The sequence below is a fragment of the Vipera berus genome (assembly GCF_964194415.1).
Source record: "Vipera berus genome assembly, chromosome: 3".
Classification (NCBI taxonomy): Eukaryota; Metazoa; Chordata; class Lepidosauria; order Squamata; family Viperidae; genus Vipera; species Vipera berus.
The window spans coordinates 124,878,316-124,898,129 of record NC_138204.1 but is presented as its reverse complement, the minus strand read 5'-3'; the positions used below and the strand labels follow the sequence as shown (position 1 = coordinate 124,898,129).

General features: G+C 39.9%; 4 protein-coding genes across 7 annotated transcripts in view; 3 read left to right on the top strand and 1 right to left on the bottom strand.

Annotated features, from left to right (window-relative positions):
• Positions 1-1,191, top strand: part of ADCY2 (adenylate cyclase 2) — a gene marked incomplete at its 5' end in the record, with an annotated part of 156,214 nt that extends 155,023 nt beyond the window's left edge. The window contains one exon of the mRNA XM_081324024.1: positions 382-1,191. Within this exon, the coding sequence (XP_081180150.1) occupies positions 382-534 (153 nt within the window). The 3' untranslated portion in view covers positions 535-1,191. The remainder of the gene's footprint in view (positions 1-381) is intronic.
• Positions 1,192-3,017: 1,826 nt separating this feature from the next.
• CFAP90 (cilia and flagella associated protein 90) lies at positions 3,018-6,000 on the top strand (the record flags this gene model as incomplete). The annotated part of the gene is made up of 3 exons (XM_081322202.1): positions 3,018-3,200; positions 4,604-4,720; positions 5,845-6,000. The coding sequence occupies 3 exons, from the start codon at positions 3,018-3,020 to the stop codon at positions 5,998-6,000; spliced, it is 456 nt and encodes a 151-aa protein (XP_081178328.1).
• A 686-nt stretch (positions 6,001-6,686) lies between these two features.
• Positions 6,687-19,486, bottom strand: FASTKD3 (FAST kinase domains 3). 2 transcript variants are annotated; one of them, XM_081324014.1, is made up of 7 exons: positions 19,299-19,486; positions 16,043-17,500; positions 14,228-14,307; positions 13,104-13,278; positions 12,240-12,309; positions 9,157-9,271; positions 6,687-7,854 (listed from the first exon to the last, which is right to left on the bottom strand). In XM_081324014.1, exons 2-7 carry the CDS (start codon positions 17,475-17,477, stop codon positions 7,738-7,740), a joined length of 1,992 nt encoding a protein of 663 aa, XP_081180140.1. In that variant the 5' UTR covers positions 17,478-17,500; positions 19,299-19,486; the 3' UTR covers positions 6,687-7,737. The 2 variants fall into 2 exon arrangements, with proteins under 2 accessions (XP_081180140.1, XP_081180141.1); XM_081324015.1 differs by lacking the exon at positions 19,299-19,486 and adding an exon at positions 18,308-18,515.
• MTRR (5-methyltetrahydrofolate-homocysteine methyltransferase reductase) overlaps positions 19,253-19,814 on the top strand; it is a 32,037-nt gene continuing 31,475 nt past the window's right edge. For 2 of the 3 annotated variants that reach the window (XM_081324013.1, XM_081324009.1), the window contains exon 1: positions 19,398-19,633. The gene's annotated coding sequence lies outside the window, so the exon portion shown is untranslated. Of the gene's footprint in view, positions 19,634-19,814 lie in introns of all 3 variants that reach the window. The other variant, XM_081324011.1, reaches the window with a different exon arrangement.

Genomic DNA, 19,814 nt, shown 5'->3' with positions numbered 1-19,814 from the left:
GAGTCATAAAAGAGCCGAGGTTGCCTACCCCTGTCCTAGATGATCCTGCAGTAAACTGAGTCCTACTTATAATCCACCTATCAAACTCAGGTTTAGCCAAGTGAAGTCCCATTGATTCCATTGGAATTCTAAATATTACAAACTGCTAATCTGGCCCAATATAATTTTTTTCATGTACCAGTCCATTAAGATAATCAGGAAAGACTATGAGTGAGATTCTCATCTTTAAAGTTGGCAAGGTTATATACTGAAGACCTTCCCCATAATTATGTCAGTTGACCTATACTCACAGCAAATAGTTCAGGCCCTAGAAGAGAAGAAAAAGATTTTCTAGGCTTTCTTTAAAATGTCTGAATGTGTTTGTTTAAATACTTTTTGCAGGTCACAGAAGAAACCAGCAACATCTTACAAACACTGGGCTACATTTGCACCTGCCGAGGTATCATTAATGTCAAAGGAAAAGGAGAGCTTCAGACCTACTTTGTACATACTGAAATGACTAAGTCCCTTTCACAAGGGAATGTGGCATCATGAAATATATCAAGGGTAGACAGTCTCATATTTTTAGAGAAAAAGCACCCCACACTTTTTTCTTAAGTCTCCTCTAGCCCACACCATGAACGTGTGTGTAATTTTCTAGTATATAGAAATGTTGCTGTAGTAGAGTGGCTACCGTCTCATCCCACCATTCACCATCAAGAGACCTCGGTAGTTGTAAGATTCCAGAAATGGACAAAGTCTGTGCTGTGCACTGAGATAACGACAGCTTGATTTGTATCCTCGACTCTTCAGTGGTAAAGAATGGAGGAAAATAACCACAGAGTTGGAAAAATTTAATGGTCTGTTGCAGGAGGCTATGGAGACAATAATTTTGAAAAAAAAATTACAGAAAAGCACTGTATGGCAATAAAACTAGAGCTGCATGAAACATCGTGAAAAATATGGTAGCTCCCTATAAACATCCTCTAATCCTGAATTATATAATTCTGAATATCTTAACTCTATCCCTTCACCATTACAACTAGGGTATGTTCACTAGTTGTGTCTCACAGCCAACAACATAAAATAGAGCTTCAGGCTTCATAGTTTCCCCAGAGGAATTCATAGACAAGCAGGACCAGTTTTTGTATAAAATGTGTTAAAATGTTTTGATGCCCTTGTCTTTTGTAATATAAACTCATTAAAGGTTTCTATGTACTTTATTTGCAATTGTGAGATTATTACACCTGCTATGTGTCATCAGTGAGCTTTCTAGCACAAAGGCAAAAACAAAACCCAAACCAGTCTGCCAGACGTTTATGATTTAAAGTGATAAGGCCATGGAAACGAAGGATAAATATAAGCAAAGTAATATTTCATATTTTTTTATTTTATTTTATGGCCATTTCGTATGTGTGAATTCCCCTTAGTGCTACTTAACACAATGTTGCCGTTAAAAGTATGAAAAATGAGAGGCAGTCAATAACTTCTCCCTATCTTTGTTGTGGCTACAGAAAGTAGAGCAATTACTGTAACAGTTTACCTACTCATCACTAATATCCCACTAGTGATCATAAGAAAAGAAAAAGCTGAACCTGCAAAGAAGAAATCTGAATTAATGCCAGGTTTTTAATAGCTTATTTATCCTAGATAGGCAAATGCTGAAAGTATAATTAATGCAAACATTGCTATTAAATAATGGTCTAAAAAGAATCAGAGAACATGCATGGAAGACAATGCACTACAATAATTTATGATACTATATAGTGTACTGTAACATATAAACCAAATATGCCATTCAGTTCTTGGTAACAATTTCATCATAAGGAAAGTAAAATAGCAAAAAGCGTCATCTTATAAAATCCAGAAGTTATGAACTTGTTTCAGATAGGACACAAATGTATAATTGTAATATTTACTATGTGATGATGTCATTGTACCTATGTCACCATTTTGGGTTTGCCTAAAGGAGGCTACAGACACTGCTTTTTAGTGATAAATATCAGTTTGCTTTCTCAGGAGGCTGCTCAAATATTGTACAACATCTACGAAACCCACTGTAAGAAAAGGTCAGCTTTGCAAGCTGAGTAACTTAGGCAGGGTAAGGAAATCTATTTACCATTTTGCCATAATTTAATCTGCTTTTACTATGAGATGTTGGAAGCAGAAACCTGGCAGAATAATGACATTTCTCAATCATAAAAGCCTGTTTTGCTTGCACTTTTGGGATTTCACCAGGCAGTGTTGTTACCTTTTCACCCTTATCTTTGCAGCAGTAATGTAATAGTATGGTGCATGATCTGAAATGAAAAGTTGTCAAGTAGCTCTGTGTCCTAGGATAAGTTCCATCAAGGTACAAAATGCATTTAGGAATGGATAAATACTAAAAGATTGGTTACATGATTCTTTCTGTCAGTGCCTTTTATTAACCGCTACTAATGAGACACAGTTGATGAGACACCTATTAGTCTGTTTGCATGCAGGTATCAGTAACAGCTCTCCTGACGTTAAATCATTCATGCTTCTGAACTCATTGTTCAAGAACCTTTTGTCTATCTTCCAGTTGAAAAGTAACTAATCCCCCCTTTAGGCTCTTTGATATCAACACCTCCATTTAGATTCTGTGATCTCTATACACCACTTACAAAGGTGTCTCATATTTCACGAAACATATACTGTCATCCAGAAGACACTGCGTGATTAATTCATTCAGAATCACAGCCTTACCTCTTTGTATCCGTCTACTATTCCTGTATTACTCAAGAGAAATTCCTGCTAACAAATACTGTGACTTCACAGACACTTCATTTCTGAAACAGATTCACGTGGTAGCAGCCTGTCCTTTTGTTTTGCCCAGCCACAGCTTTTCTCAAACTTCCAACCCCCTTACAAGTGATTTGACATCATAGTTTATTCAGATGGTCTCTTAGTAACCAAAGAACTCTGCAAACGCACCAACCTGGGGGTGGGTGGGAGATTAGTAGGCAGCACAAAGCAATCCAGCTGCCACTCAGCCGAACACTGGGCTTCACGGGGGAATGCAAGGAACCCAGGATGGGAAAGAACTGGAGGAAGAGGAAGAGTTGGAGGAACGGGAAGGTACCAATGAGGCACTAATAAGGAAACACCAGCTTCCACTCTCTGCACAGTCAGCCTTCAGCTACATCCCACCCCGACGTAAGGACCCTCCTGAACTTAGTTATTTTTACCAAGAGAGCAAGGTATGTCCAGAAATTATGTGCAATTAATTGGGAGGAGGAGTCAATGCATCCAAGACACACGTTATGATGGAAATACCTAGTAAAAGTCCTTGGGGATGAAGCATTGTTCAATCTTTCACACCCAGATAGCAAATTGCAATATAGGTAGTCCTCGACCATGACCACAAATGAGTCCAAAATCCACTTAAACGTTGCTGGGACATTTAAGTGGATTTTGCCCCATTTTTACGACTTTTCTTGCCACAGTTGTTAAGTGAATCATTTCAGTTGTTGATAACCTGGTTATTAAGTGAATCTGGCTTGTCAGAAGGTCACAAAAGGTGATCACATGACCTCAGGACAAAGTAAATACGAATCAGTTGCCAAGCATCCAAATTCTGATCGCATGACCATGGGGACGCTCCAACAAATGTGTGAAAAACAGTCATAAGTCAATTTTTTCAGTGCCATTGTAACTTTTGAATGGTCACTGAATGTAAGTCAAGAACTATGCCATTTTTAAGCATGTAGTCTATGGAAGTTACTTTTTACATTGGCACTGACTCTGGATCACTTGTTTGAATAATGATTGGTGAAGTCAGAGCAGTATGCTTGTAACTTTCTCCTCATTTGTGAGCAGTGTCTTGTATTGTGTTATACTGGGTAAGAATATAGATTACATTAATTTTGGAGCCAAGGCTCATATTCAGCAACATGGCATGCTGACACTGGTACAACCCTACAGCTCAGCGGCTTTGGAAAATTCAGCAAAGATCACAAAGTTCTGTCTCCTAGATAGGAATAACTGTAGATTCTATGTTTATAAAAAAAAGTTCAGCACCATATTTTTTTGGAGAAGAAAGCCTCATTAAAAGTTCTCTCACTTACTGACAGCAATTATTTACGAAGATATGAAAACACACATTACTGTTCAACAATGAAAATTTAGTATATAGCAACACAGGTAGTCCTTAAGTTATGCCTGCAATTAAACCCAAAATTTCTGTTGCTAAGTTTGCCCCGTTTTACAACTTTTCTTGCCACAGTTAAGTGAATCATTGCAGTTGTTAAGTTAGTAACACGGTTAAGTGAATCTGGCTTCCCCATTGACTTTCCTTGTCAGGTCGCAAAAGGGTATCACATGACCCCAATGCATTGCAATGGTCATAAATATGAGCCAGTTGCCTAGCGTTTGAATTATGATCGTGTGACCATGGGGATGCTGCAACAGTCGTGTGAAAAATGGTCATAAATCAATTTTTCAGTGCCATTGTAACTTTGGTTGCGAAATGAACTGTTGTAAGTCGACTACATGTACTAATATGCATGTTAGAACATTCCAAGGGAATTGATTCCATCACTGTGATGTGATCCCTGGTGATCCTGTTTCGACATTCAACTGACACAGCCTTTTTATTTTTAAGGCAGGAATTGTTGCCCTGTATGACTGCGTTTTCAAAAGGCCAACCGGCTACGATGCAAAGCTCCATCGGTGTGACAGAGAACACACAAAAAGCAGAGGACTTCATATTAATGACGAGGTGATTGTCGACGAGTCTCAGGGTGACGAAAATCACTACTCATTCTCCTTTCTGCTTACTCATGATAATGGCCAGGTTCTGGCTGCTGCCAATTACTGTATTCTACAAGCATGCAATGAAGTACTATAATTATTAGTTTGAAGCTAGGATCTTATGCAAATTTAAAATGAGAACTCCTAGGAAACAACGTGCTGAGGGTTATATGACACAACTCTCCTCAGCCTCCCTCAGCTAGGAAGATCATTGGTTGAGTCATAGATGCACAAATTCACACATATTTGAGTGAATTAATAAAATTTATTAAAATTACTGAATTAAGCCTTATTTGGGAGTAAGCAGCATTTGGAAACAGTGCTATACATTTTAGAAGTAAATGTGGGTAACATTAGTATCTACTGTACATTTAAATCTAAATAATAGTATTTTGCACTTAAAGTAGGCTGAAGGGATGTTTCTCCCCAAGCCATTAGTATGATGCAAACAGAATTAAGATGTTGGGCTCATTAATTAAATAGATCATAATTTAAGAAATACTTGCCTCCATCCCTGAAATATATGGAATTGAAATAGGCAAGCTATTATGTCTTCCCCTCAAGTTTCTATAAGCTTTACGAGGAATAATATTGCTGATGGAATGCTAGAAGTCAGTTGTGTATATTTAAAATAAACCTTCCGAAATGCTACACATGCTCGTTATTTTCGATGACAATCGCATTTTGCAGAAAAAAATGGCAATCCTTCCTTGAGGAAGTATTTAGTAACATAAATCTCAAAGTGCTTGTTTATATTAGACAATTTACAAAAAGTATGAGGCATTTTAAAGAGAAGTCCCTGTAGGGTGGAAGAAATTATACCCCCTATATAGCATTTTTCTTTTGGAAAGGATTGCAGGGGACTCTAGCTATTTTTAATGGATAAAGCTGAAGAGTGTAAAGCTGTGAGAGTTTTTTTACTTCTTTCCACTTCAGGAAACCAGAATGTATTTGGAAGATGTCATTTTGATTTGGGTGCAGGACATCTGCCATCATTGCCAGCAGCACTATACCAAGCAGCTTATCTAGTTTTCTCTTTATCTCTGTTGTGTTTTTATAGTCGGAAATCACATCTCAAAAATATTCTTACAGGAAAAGAAAAGGCCTATAGCTGTCTTGTCTTCTTCTGAATATGGGCGGCATATAAACAAACCGGTGGAAGAGCTAATCCGAGATCACGTGCGCATTAATCACGTACAGGCAGAGTTCTACAGAAAAAATGAAATAGCTTGCTTGATAGAAAAATGAGTCCAACTTAAGAATCTACTGTGATAGATACCTAACAGCAAGATCGTTTCAAATTCCTGTAGTGTCTTGCTTGGATTTATAGTTCAAATGTAACACTGAACATTGCAGTTCAATCTTTATTTATTGCTGAGGTTTCAGCTAATTTTGAAGCTATTTTAGGGCCTTCAAACATGATGATACTTGTGTGATCTCCAACTTATACTTGTACTAGTTTTCACCTCTCCATTTTTTTTCTCCTGGAAAAATTGTGCAAAGATTTCACCAGAAAAGTGGCTTGACATTCTTAACACATTAGAGTACCCGTGTATTAATCTGAAAATAATCACCTCTGTCATTTCTTATGATTTACAGCCTCTATACTTTTAATTGTATCAAAGCTAAAGGACTTGGTAGTATGTATCATTGCTTAAACATGCTTTTTATTCCAATTTCATCTCTTCATTAATTTGAATGTTTTATAAGTGTGCTTGGAATGCTTAATTAAGGAGATCACTATTAAAAGAAAAAAATATTGAGAAAAATATTTATCAACCTGCTTATACACAAGGATGCACATGTAAGTATTCATATATGAGCTGTGCATCAGAAATAAAGGTCAGTTAATAGATGGGCAACTTCGTAACAATGAATTTTCAATGCTGAGTACAAACATTAAAGTTTGACATTAATCACACTTCTTGAAGTTGAACAGTTTTATTTTGATTGCTGATGTAAGCCACATTTAATCTGTATTTCCTATCAGCCCAGAAGGGAAGCTTCTTCACAGAATAGTCTTTAGGAGAAGGGGGAAGTGCCAATTTTAATCAGGCGAAGAGAGGAGGAAAAATAAGCTTGAAGTCAGTGGCCCCTATAAAAACCTTTCTCACGGTAAGACTATTGTTGTTTTTACTTGGTGGTAAGCCACCTAGAAAAAGGGACGCGGTGGCTCAGTGGGTTAGGACGCTGAGCTTGTCGATCAGAGGGTTGGCAGTTTGGCGGGTCGAATCCTGAGTGCCGCGTAACAGTGAGCACCTGTTACTCGTCCCAGCTTCTGCCAACCTAGCAGTTCAAAAGCACGTAAAAATGCAAGTAGAAAAATAGGGACCACTGTGGTGGGAAGGTAACAGCGTTCTGTGCGCCTTTGGCGTCTAGTCATGCCGGCCACATGACCATGGAGACGTCCTCGGACAAGCGCTGGCTCTTCGGCTTTGAAACGGAGATGAGCACCGGCCCCTAGAGTTGGAAACGACTAGCACGCATGTGAGGGGGAATCTTTACCTTTACCTTAAGCCACCTAGAATCAGTTTTTGGTGAAATGGGAAGCATATCAATAAACAACAATACTTAACAATGTACATAACATATACACATACGTACATAAAATACACATACATACACAAATTCCATACATACCTAAAACATAAATGCACTCAAGTTGTATGTTTATTGTCACATCTAGTCTGACTCCTGAGTATACATGTACAAGCAGCCTTTAAAAACTAAACAGAAAAAAACCCTAAAACCATTAAACCATTCCTACATTTTCCAGGTCACACCATATACTACCAGAGGAAAATGCAACTATTTTTCAGTTTAACATGATATTAAGTCAATCACATAAGAAAAAAATAAACTTAGGTGCATTTGCACTTTGTTAACATCGAGAGACCAAACTATATAATAGGATAAAAACACTGGGTTTATTTAAATCTTAATTTCCCAAACGCAAAATTGACACTAGCCTCTTCATATATACATTTATTTGGATTCAGCTTTATTTTCATGGAAGCTATAAAAGTTAGGAAATACTTTCTTGCGTAGGTATTCCAGTACATCGTTTTTGTTGTCCAGTGGGTTAAACTCAAAAAATGGGATCTGGAATGTAAAGAAATGCAGGAAACATTATTCAAATATTTCTGCAGAGATTAAAAGAGCAGAACAATTTTATCCTAAATTTACTTTTCTAAAAAGGACATGAACAGGCCTATCATAAAAGGACATCTGAGACCTTTTCATTGAGCCCTTTCCTCACCTGATTAAAAAAAAAGTCCTTGTTCCTGTAATGCAGGGGTGTCAAACTCAATTTCATGGAGGGCCGCATCAGCATTGCGGTTGCCCTCAGGGGGCCGGGTGGGTGTGGCCTGGGTGGGCATGGCCTAGTGGGTGGGTGTGGCTAGAGTGGGTGTGGCCTACTGGGTGGGCGTGGCCAGCTCTACATCGTTGGCATCAAGGGTGCCTATGGGGGCGTGGGCAGGAGTGGGACAGATCTGAGGGTCTCTGGCAGGAGGAGGGTCTCTGGGCCAGGGCCAAGGCAGTGGGGGCCGTTCCCTCACTGTTTCCAGGATGGCTTCGCGGGCCGCATGAAACCACTTCGCGGGCCGGATCTGGCCCCCGGGCCTTGTGTTTGACATGTCTGCTGTAATGCTTCAATATCCTTTGCTAACTATTAATGCAAGAATGGCTCCAGGCACATGGCACAACAGGAATGCGACGGCAATAGGTCCTTGAGGGACCACAACTGGGGATTTCACTAAGTGCTAGGACAAAATCCAACTATACTCACTGGGAAGAGTTCAGCTAAGGATTACTGGCATAGTTTAAAGTGAAACACTCAATTTAAATGAAGACAATCCTAAAGGCAGTCTCAAAGTGGGGAAAAGAAAGATTCTTGACTGAAATTTTGAAAAGTTATTTCTGGTCAATTGAAGGTGGTACTGACGAACTGGACGTTCCAGTGATTCAATTCAACATAATGGCAATAATTTATGTACTAGTATTAAGGGCTCGATAGTGAAATAGTACTTTGAGACGTACCCTTTTTTAATTTAATTTGTATACTGCCTTTTACAAATGGGCGATGAACATATCCATCTCACCTTCCTCCTCCTATTTTCCCCACAGTTCTGTGAGGTGAGTTGGGCTGAGAGAGTGACCGGCCCAAGGTCACCAGGCTGGCTTTCATAGGTAAGCCAGGACTTGAACTTACGCTCTCTTGCTTCCTAGCCTCGTGCTCATAGTTCACTCTTTAGCTATGAGACCAAGAACAATAGAGTTTGGATCGACCCTCAGAAGAAACGCTTCCCTGAACAAAGCACCAATATGGATCGCCAAATACAGTTCAATATTTGAAGAAGGATGTCCTTATCTCTTGACATGTAGCAGTATTATTGAATTTACCTGTACAACCACATAACCAATGAGCTTCAGGTGTCTTTGCTTAATGGATTCTTTTCCAAGAAGATTGTGACTATCAGCACAAAATCTCTTTTCATCATCAATGCACAGAGCTATTCTGTAAAATCAAAATATTGTTCACTGCTTCAGATTCAAAATGTCAGTGCAGACTCTTCTAACTCAGAGCCCTTCAACAGTGTTAGATTACAACTCATTCCTGACCACCAGAGAGAATAACGAGACATATATTGCAACACATCTGAAGGGAAACATGTTGGGGGGAAAAAAACTACTTTTTTTTAAGCGAATGCCATCACCATTAAGTGAACGAATGGTTTATTATGGGCTATTTTTGCCTGTTTTAGGCAAACCTACCATAAAACATGCTCACATGACTGCAGCATGCCGCAAATGGCTATAAATGCAGCCTGGCTGGTGAGTGCCCAAAATATGGTCACATGACTGCAGGGAGGCGGGGCATGATAACTTTGAAACCGGGTTGTAAGTACCCATAAGGAGGTTTGTTGTAACTTCAAATGGTCGCTAAGTGACTGGTCTTAAATTGAGGATTATCTATAGTCTGCTAGAACAGATGAAGAATCTTCCTATTCAATATTTCATTTCAATACAGTTCTGACAGGCCACTACAATAAAGCATAATCAATTAACTCATTTAGATATGCAACGTGACCAAGTCAGTCTATTTTATATGACATAATCAATATTGTCACTGAACCTTGTAGTAACAGCATTTACTTATATCTAAGATATACAAAACTATGCAATAATCTTATGTCTACAAATAAGTGCAAGTCCTTGTGCTTCTTTCTGCATAAATACAAGGGGGGGGAATTATTTGATCCAACTGATTTTATAGGTTTGCCCACTGACAAAAAAATGATCCGTCTATAATTTTAACGGTAGGTTTATTTTAACATTAAGAGATAGAATAACAACAAAAACATCCAGAAAAGCGCATTTCAAAAAAGTTGTAAATTGATTTGCTTTTTAATGAGTGAAATAAGTATTTGACCCCTTCACAAAACATGACTTAGTACTTGGTGGCAAAACCCTTGGTGGCAATAATAGAGGTCAGACATTTCTTGTAGTTGGCCACCAGGTTTGCACACATCTCAGGAGAGATTTTGTCCCACTCCTCTTTGCAGATCCTCTTCAAGTAATTAAGGTTTCAGCTGACATTTGACAGCTCGAACCTTCAGCTCCCCACACAGATTTTTCTATGGGATTAAGGTCTGGAGACTGGCTAGGCTACTCCAGGACCCTAATGTACTTCTTCTTGAGCCACTCCTTTATTACCTTGACAGTGTGTTTTGGGTCATTGCCATGCTGGAATACCCATCCACGACACATTTTCAATGCCCCGGCTGAGGGAAGGAGCTTCTCACCCAAGATTTGACAGTACATGGCCCCGTCCATCGTCCCTTTGATGCAGTGAAGTTGTCCTGTCCCCTTAGCAGAAAAACACTCCCAAAGCATAATGTTTCCACCTCCATGTTTGACGGTAGGGCAGGTGTTGTTGGGGTCATAGGCAGCATTCCTTCTCCTCCAAACACTGCAAGTTTAGTTGATGTCAAAGAGCTTGATTTTGGTCTCATCCGACCTTAACACTTTCACCCAGTTCTCCTCTGAATCATTCAGATGTTCGTTGGCAAACTTCAGATGGGCCTGTACCTGTGCTTTCGTGAGCAGGAAGACCTTGTGGGTGCTGCAGGATTTCAGTCCTTCATGGCGTAGCGTGTTACCAATTGTTTTCTTGGTGACTATAATCCCTGCTGCCTTGAAATCTTGACAAGAACCTCCCATGTAGTTCTGGGCTGATTCCTCACCGTTCTCATGATCACTGAAATTCCACGAGGTGAGATCTTGCATGGAGCCCCAGACCAAGGGAGATTGACAATTATTCTGTGTTTCTTCCATTTGCAAATAATCGCACCAACTGTTGTCACCTTCTCACCAAGTTGCTTGGTGTTGTCTGGTAACCCATTCCAGCTCTTTGGTTTTGGCCAGGGTGGAGAGTTTGGAATCTGATTTGATTGATTGATTGATTGATGGCTTCTGTGGACAAGTGTCTTTTATAAGGGTAACAAGCTGAGATTAGGAGCACTCCCTTTAAGAAGGTGGTCCTAATCTCAGCTTGGTACCTGTATAAAAGACACCTGGGAGCCAGAAATCTTGCTGATTAATAGGGGATGAAATATTTATTTCACTCATTAAAATGTAAATCAATTTATAACTTTTTTGAAATGCGTTTTTCTGGATTTTTTTTTGTTGTTATTCTGTCTCTCACTGTTAAAATAAACCTACCATTAAAATTATAGATCAATCATTTCTTTGTTAGTGGGCAAACATACAAAATCAGTAGGGGATCAAATAATCACCCCACCCCACCCCCGTATGTATAACAAAAAGTTGGTCGACTACCTTCACCCTGATACACACTTGAGAGAACTGTACATCAAGCAGTTCCAAGAAAAGCCAAGTTAGTATTATGAACATAAACAGGAGCCTAGACTGATGAATAGAAAGACTGTGGGTTTTCATTGGTCTATATGGCTATTGTGCAAACTGAAAGTAGTTTGCTAAGCAAAGCAAATCCATGGACTTTTTTGGACTAGAAGCATCTGCCATAGAAATAAGGTGTGATCAGGGATTCTTTCTTTCTGAAGCTAGCATGATGGATTTACACACTGCTAGCTTCTCTAGGAATTGCAACAGTATGGAAAGGGAAGGGGCAAAAATGTAGCAAACACACTAGCTTGACTTGAACACTGAAAAATATGCGGTGATTTTTCACGTATTAAGCAAGACCAAAAAGATTTTGAACTCAATATGGCTGATATTCTACAAATGTTAGCACATGTATAATGCTCTGCTTCTTCTATCACAATCAGTACCAACCCCTTAGGAAAAAGTGGAATAAACCTTTCAAACAGAACATCTAAACCTAGATGCTAAGTGCTAGAAATATTTTTTACTTTTGTATGAGAAAAGAAAAACCGAAGAAGTTTCTTCAGGTTTGCCAACTCATTTTTGAAAACAATAACCGAGAGTCCAATTTTCCTTACCTTTCATATACCTCATCATGTGCGCTGACTGGTAGTACAAATCCTTCTTCATTGAGCTTAATCTCAATATCTTATATAGAACAAACACAAAGAAAATAGCATTCCTCGCAGATATCTTTTTGCTTATTTCATTCATTTTCATAATTGAATATATTTATTTTTAATCAATGTGCAACACTGATAACGGAGGAAATGGGCAGTCTTACTGTTTGTGAAGTACATTTTACTTGGCTAGAAACAAACACAGCTGTTGTTGAAAAATCTTAAGAATTCTAAGAGAATACGAAAATTCCTTGCAGATGAGTGGCTGAAAAAAGGAGGGGGTAGAAGGCTTCAAAGAAAATGTCTAATGCCCTTGCACCAATGAGAAGATGCACTGTTTCACTTTTTATCCCCACTATTATGTCCCCACCTCCACTCTCAGCCAATTAATTGCACAGAGGACCAAATCACTCTTGCTGGCGTTCTGAAGGTATAGTTTGCAGAGAGTTTACACTGAATGAACGTGAACTTCTAGGATCATAGTTTACACAATTTCAGAGCTATGTATGAATATTCCATGCAAATACTCTAACGGACAAATTCCAACAATATGAGACAGAAAATCATGAGGCAAATCACACCAGTGGAAACTATTGCCTAAGTCCAAAACAAATCTCTGCAATCATCTAGAGGCCTAGTAGAACTCACAGACCTTTCAAAAGTTAATACCGAAGTATAATTTTTAATGTGACTGCTAGAGATTAACCTTATCCTACCCATTACTCCTTGGAATATGGCCATTCCACCTGTTCAATCCTGAAAAAAGGTGCACCTATCTGAAAATCAACAGAGTTATCTGAAAAGTAAACACAGTTTGCTCACCTATAGTGTAGTGATATGGTGTCAGGACATTATAGGCAAAATATTTTTGGCTCCCTAAGAGGTCAATCATGCCAGCCTTCACTCTGTTGAAAAGATGAAGATCAACCTTGGATTCTAATGACTCACATCTAGTGTAAAAGGACTTGACTTGGTTGTCTAAGAGGAGCCTGGGATTCTGTAAAGACAAAAGATTAAAATTTTAACCAATTTTATGCCAAGTTGCTTCCTGCCGGTTAACAAAAAAAAAAGAGAGTAAATATGCAATTAAGTTTTTAAAAAATGCACTAGTGAACTGACAAAATAACAAGGCATATAATGCTGGAAGAATAATGACAAATAAGGAGAAGAAGCCATAGCAGAGAAACTACCACACTGGAAAATCTATAAAGTAGTACTAGGGACACGGTGGCTCAGTGGGTTAGGATGCTGAGCTTGTCGATCAGAAGGTTGGCAGTTTGGCGGGTCGAATCCCAAGTGCCGTGTAGCAGAGTGAGCGCCTGTTACTCGTCCCAGCTTCTGCCAACCTAGCAGTTCGAACGCACGTAAAAATGCAAGTAGAAAAATAGGGACCACTACGGTGGGAAGGTAACAGCGTTCCGTGCACCTTTGGCATCTAGTCATGCCGGCCACATGACCACGGAGACGTCCTCGGACAAGCGCTGGTTCTTCAGCTTTGAAACGGAGATGAGCACCAGCCCCTAGAGTCGGAAAAGACTAGCACACATGTGCAGGAGAACCTTTACCTTTTACCTAGTACTGTTAGGCTCTTATTTTTCTCTCCAGTTAGTACAGAGCAACATAACTGATTTTCCAGATGCAGATGTCATGCCCTGGAATGTTTCGTTTGGCTTCTTGCTCCAGCATAAAATGGGAGCAGAAGTTTCCTCCACTGGTATAAATCTATATGAACACCGTTCATCCTGTATATCTTATGGCCCAAACCCCGTAGGACTACGGCCTAAAATGCCAGCAAAATTATTACTGCTGATATGGAAGATTACCAACAAGCAACATTAGTATATTTGGCCATTAGTATTATGAAACATTTATTCATCTGAGTAAAAATGTACAGATGCTGGCATTTGCTTAAATATCAACATTAATTACCATCATTAATATCATACCTTATAGTATGGACACTCCAGTTGAACGGTTAAAAACAGCTGAGTCAACTGAGAAAGAACCTTCGATCTGGAACTTTCAGCTAAGATGCAAACAAACCAGACAGATGCATCATCACACAGCAACTTAAAGTTGATTGCTCAGCTTTCATTTATTTACTAGTGTATATATGCCACTCCAACCCCAAAAGATTCTGGAGTGGTTTACATTCCCTTTCAGAGTGAAAAAAAAAGTTAAATCATTATTCTCATCATTGAATAACGTAAGAGTTATGAGTCCTCTAAGGCCAAAGAAAAGCAAACATTATAAAAAATGCTTTAAGGGAGGGGGCACTCATAACAAGTCCATTCCAAAGACACTCTGGAATAGCCACATTTTGATGGTTGTTTGAAAAATCAACACAAAACAGTCTAAGCTCGGGGCAGGGGGATAATATTCCAAAGAAGATGCCATAATTGTGAAGAGAAATCCCTGTGATTCCCGAAGATAACATTCCCTAGAACAGAGCTCCCCAACGTTTCTGGCTTTGTGGAAACCGCTGCTCACCCGCTGATCGCGCAAGTGAGGATATATGTGAGCGCATGTGCACTCGCCAGCCATTTTTATGGCCTAGTTGCAAACCTATCATAGCCCACTAGTGGGCAGCAACCCACAGGTTGGGGACCCCTGCCGTAGAAGGAAGGATCTGAAGAGAGCTTACCCTTCCAGACCTTACTAAACAGGCAGGGCCCACTGGTAGGGATCCTGTACAAAGTTTTAAAGAAAACAATCAGCACCTTGATTACTACCCAGAAGGAAAATGATAATCAATACACCTCTGAAAATAGAGGCATTATAAAGAAGAACCTACAGTAGTGTTTAAAAGTTTGTGAACTTTTTTGTGAGTTTTCAATATTTATGCGTAAATGTGACCTAAAACATGATCTACACAAGTTCTAAAACTACATAAAAGCCAATTAAATAAGCAAATCAAAAGCATTGTATTTGTTCATTCACTTATTGAAAAAAATGATGCAAAGCTACATGTGTGGCAAAATTATTATTACAGGTGGTTCTCAATTTATGATTACAATTGGGACCAGAATTTCCTTTGCTAAGGTGGTTATTAAATGAGTCATGCTCCATTTTATGATCTTTTTTTGCCACAGTTGTTAAACTAACCATGAGGTCGTTAAGCAAATCCAGCTTCTCTCGTTGCCTTTGCTTGTCAGAAGCTGGCTGGCAATATTGCAAAGGGAGATCATACAACCCTGGGATGCTGTAATCATCGAAAACACATACCAGTTGCCAGGCACCTGAATTTAACTGTGGGGATGCTGTGACAGTCATAAGTGCAAGGATCGGTCACATTTTTCAGTGTCACAGTAATTTCAAATAGCTGCTAAACAAATGGCATAACTTGTATTGCTTTTATATTATTACACATTGGTATTTATGGCACGAATACCTCCAAACTCCTACTAGTTGTCCCCTGCCACCTTGTGTGGCGTCCAAATAGCCATGTCATGGTCATTACTGCCTATCAGAAAAACAAACTTAGAAGATAAGGAATTTGAGCTATCTAACTCAGCTTTTGGCAAGCTGGACGAGGCAAATGGGGATGAGCCAGACAGATGCCAAAATTTCAACCATATTTGGTTTGTTCTGTAAATGCTACTATGTCTTATAAGATGCACAAGGTATTTTAAGACCGCTCAGGCAGCTGAATGCCTTAATAATCTTCATTTAAGGAGTGCATATGGCTCCTACAAATTATTTGAAAACAGCTGTTAGTAAGAGGATCATTATAACAGAAATTATAAAGTTTACTTGCTTACCTTGCAATTCCTGCAGAAAAAAGGGGCTGAACAGTTTTCCCATAAAATTTAGTGGATAGCATTTAATGAGAATGCATGAATGAAGAAGGTTCAGAAGCTCACAAGGCTCAAACTCAGAAAGTCGCATGCTAACAAACCTTTCAACCTGTCGGAAAAAAGATGGAGCAGACGGAGGCAAATAGTTGAGCTTCCCAAATGGAACAACCTGCTCAACAATCTGAGAAACAGTGAAATTATCAGCACTGTAGACAAAGGTTTCTGCCACTGCGTCGAATATGGGTTTGGAAAGAATGCATAGTGTACTGCAGTACTGCATGATTTTGGAAATTGTGTTGGGATGCATCACAAAGGCAAACTTAGTAACATGCTTTTCTAGTGCCTCTGTGAAACACTGGTCAGAGCATCTGAAATGAATGAATGCTTCCAGCACATTTATCATTTCATCATCTGTAAAGTATGGGATATAACATGATGCATGCTTACAAAGTTTTATTATCAATTTATTGACTTGGGTTTCATCAAAAACAACCAGAGCACTTAACACTGCACTTGTCTGTTTTGGAGTGAACTGGCAACCTTCTGCCTCTGCAAAACTGTTCATTTTGCTTAACAAGTTCTGGAACAGGTTCATTTTCCTACCTACATACAGCTGCAGAGTTCTGTATACCAGGACCATTTCTTCAACCTTCCAGTCCTCAACATTTGTACTTTGAATTTGATTCATAATTTGTTCCAACATAGCATGTTCTGGTCTTCCAAGATTAAATAAACTTTCTCCAAGAATACACAAATTTTTTATAGTCATTTGTCCCTTATCAAGACGTTGCTGGCTCTCTGACACCAAACAAACCATCAGGGCACTGCAAGGATCCACATGCAACTTTGTCAAGGCATTTAGAGAATTTACAAGAGCAGAGTCAGACAAAAGTGTAGATTCTTTTTCCAGCTGCAAGCAAAGTGATTTGAAGATATCGTTTTCCATCAGCAACTCGGGGCTTTTCATTAAGCTGTCCTGTAGCTGGACTTCACCCAATCGCTGAAAGATAGCTGCTACCATGATGTCAGATAAATTTTCCAATGAACTCACAAATTTGAAAATATCTTTGTATGAAGACCATTGGTTTAATTCTTTCAAAAATATCTGTTCACCTACTATCTTGCTATTAGATTTTAAACTGTTATTGGCCTCTCCAAGATGTTGCATTGTTTCCACAACAGGGCTAGTATGATTTTTTAGTTTCACATGGTAGTTTCTACAAGAAGTGCACCGGCACCCTCTTTGGTTTTTCAATATAGAAGAGTCAAAGTAGCAGATTGCGAACTGCCTCATTTTCTGATAGAAATGGCTGAAGGCTCTGCTTCCAGTTAGCAATTGTCTGGATGCTTGTACATTCAAAACATATAGATGGAAAGATCTGAAAACCACGAAAGCCATCTTAGCTTAGCTGCTGACATTGCCTGAAAATAAAAGAAAAAGTTACTAGAGATTGCCTTTTTAAACAGTTTGAAATAATAGAAAAGAGACAGTGTAGAGTTAACATCAATGTCTCAACTCTGTGTAAATATGAAATGACCAGAATATGAGACTGTTAACTAATGAATTCAGCTCAGAAAAATACCTTAAACATTTAATATCTGTAAATATATATTTGAAAGTATTACGATTACGAATAAGGCTAAGTATCATTATAAATAAATAAATAAATAAATATAAATAAGTGAAGTTCTGAAGCTGGAATAAGTAGCTGGATCTGCTGTGTCCAGCAGCCAAGAGAGAAATTTCAATCCTGATGCTTGTCAGTATTGCGATAGTAAAAAAACACAACAAAAAACCATACCCAGTTATGCAAAATGCAATACTCTGCAAATGTAAATTGGGTATATTTTTGCAAACATCAAATGCAGGATTCAAGACTTTTTATGTGAAATGTGACTATGTGAGCTTCTTCCTACTCCTCGGCCAATGCGTTCTTCTCCGGTCCTCAAGGTAGGAGCAAAGTGGTAAACGGCTATCGCCAGAGCGGTCCTTTTATTGGGCCTGAGAAAAGGAGATCAGCAAAGCTGCTGCTCTCCGACAACAACAAATAATAAAGCATAACAATAACCCATAGTGGGTTAAGGAAAAGCGCTTCCGCCCAGGCCTGAGCGAGAAAGCAAAAATATTCAAGTCAAAGAGAGTCGCACGAGCCCAAGGGAGCCAGAAAAGCTGACACTCTCAAAATCTAGCCGGCCTATTTTTACTAGCAGCCGTAATCGCAGACCCACCGGCCAGAGAACCGCAGTTCCCAAACGTAAGAACAGCGCCCAACCAGGGCAAGCGGCACGGAACTGCTCCCCCAAGGGTTACAAGAGGCCTCTTAAGAGGGACTTAAGCAAAAAAGCGGAGCGGGAGAAAGCGCAGCCGAGCCGAGCGCTCCGCAGTTCTCAAGATGGGCTACAGCCCCATCCCGGGAGCTCCACGTGCAGGTCATCCCTTACCTTCTTCCTTAGCGCTTTCAAGGTTCCACTTCTGGTTAAGCGCGGCGACCAATCGGATCCCGGTTTTTCATTTTGTGCCCACCCTCCTAGCGTCAGTGATTGGCTACAAAGTCGCAAAGCCCACTTCAACGTGACCCTGATTTGCTTTTGCACGCTTCGTGGAGATAGAAATGTACAGAGGAATATATAATATATGTATAATATATATAAGTGTTGAGGCATTTTGTCAAACCGATGAGTTTTGATTTCCAATCCTATCATTCACCAGCAAAATCAACCGGGATATATATATGCCCTGCACTCCCGGTTGATTTTGCTGGTGAATGATAGGATTGGAAATCAAAACTCATCGGTTTGACAAAATGCCTCAACACTTCAAACAGTGGTAAATGATAGGATTGGAAATCAAAACTCATCGGTTTGACACAATGCCTCAACACTTCAAACAGTGGCGCTCGTGACAGATTATCATTAGTTTCCATCTCAGCATCACCGGCTACCTCAAGCCAAGACGACCCAGCCCCTCCTGCTGTGCACATCAACGAGGCGTGCTTTTTTTTCCCCTGAACATTTTGCAAAACAACTGACGCTACCATCTGGGAATATAAACTGTTCCACCGTTTGCATTGCGAAAAACTGCGCGGGATGAGAAGTTCCTTAGGCAGGCCCCCTATGGCATTTCCCTGGAAGCTAGAAAAAGAAGGAAAGAGAAAGACGGTCGCCTCTTTATAGATTTGAACATTCATCTACTTTCTTTATTAAAAAAAAATGTACCCACCCCTTCATGACGACTGACAGAGACAGGGTTAGGAAAGTGCCCCAGGCGGACGGAGGGGGAATCAGCCTGTTCTGGAAGGATTTCTGGAGAGCCGGGGCTCCACTGTTGGTTTCCTTCGAGGCAAAGCGCTGGAAAAGACCGCTGGTCCCGTTTCGTGCTCTTTCCGGTGAATCCCCTTCTGACCCAGCCGGATTGCTCTCTCCGACCCTGTGCCAGCGAGGATCCGACTCCTGTAGTAGCGCAAAACTGGGCGGTGCTGCGCGGCGCGCGTGTGATCGGAGGCTGTTGTAACCTTCTCGTGTAGAAGAGCAGCTGCAGCTCTGCTTAAAGGAGAGGTATTTTTCTAGAGTTGGAAACGACTAGCACGCATGTGCGGGGGAACCTTTACCTTTACCTATTTTTCCTGGTGCCCAGGGACGATTTACCTTTTTATACCCGGAAAAGACAAGACAGGTTTCCAGGGTGGAATTTGCCTGTCGGGGAAGATCCGTCAGGGTCTGGCCGGGGGGCTCCCGT

What these genes read in the sequence shown, in the direction of transcription:
- FASTKD3 (XM_081324014.1), bottom strand. Translation starts at nt 17,477, where the DNA reads ATGGCTTTCGTGGTTTTCAGATCTTTCCATCTATATGTTTTGAATGTA. An exon ending in TGGAGTGTCCATACTATAAG is followed by an intron (nt 13,279 to 14,227) that starts GTATGATATTAA and finishes TTGTCTTTACAG; the next exon opens with AATCCCAGGCTCCTCTTAGA. An exon ending in TTGGTTATGTGGTTGTACAG is followed by an intron (nt 7,855 to 9,156) that starts GTAAATTCAATA and finishes TTTACATTCCAG; the next exon opens with ATCCCATTTTTTGAGTTTAA.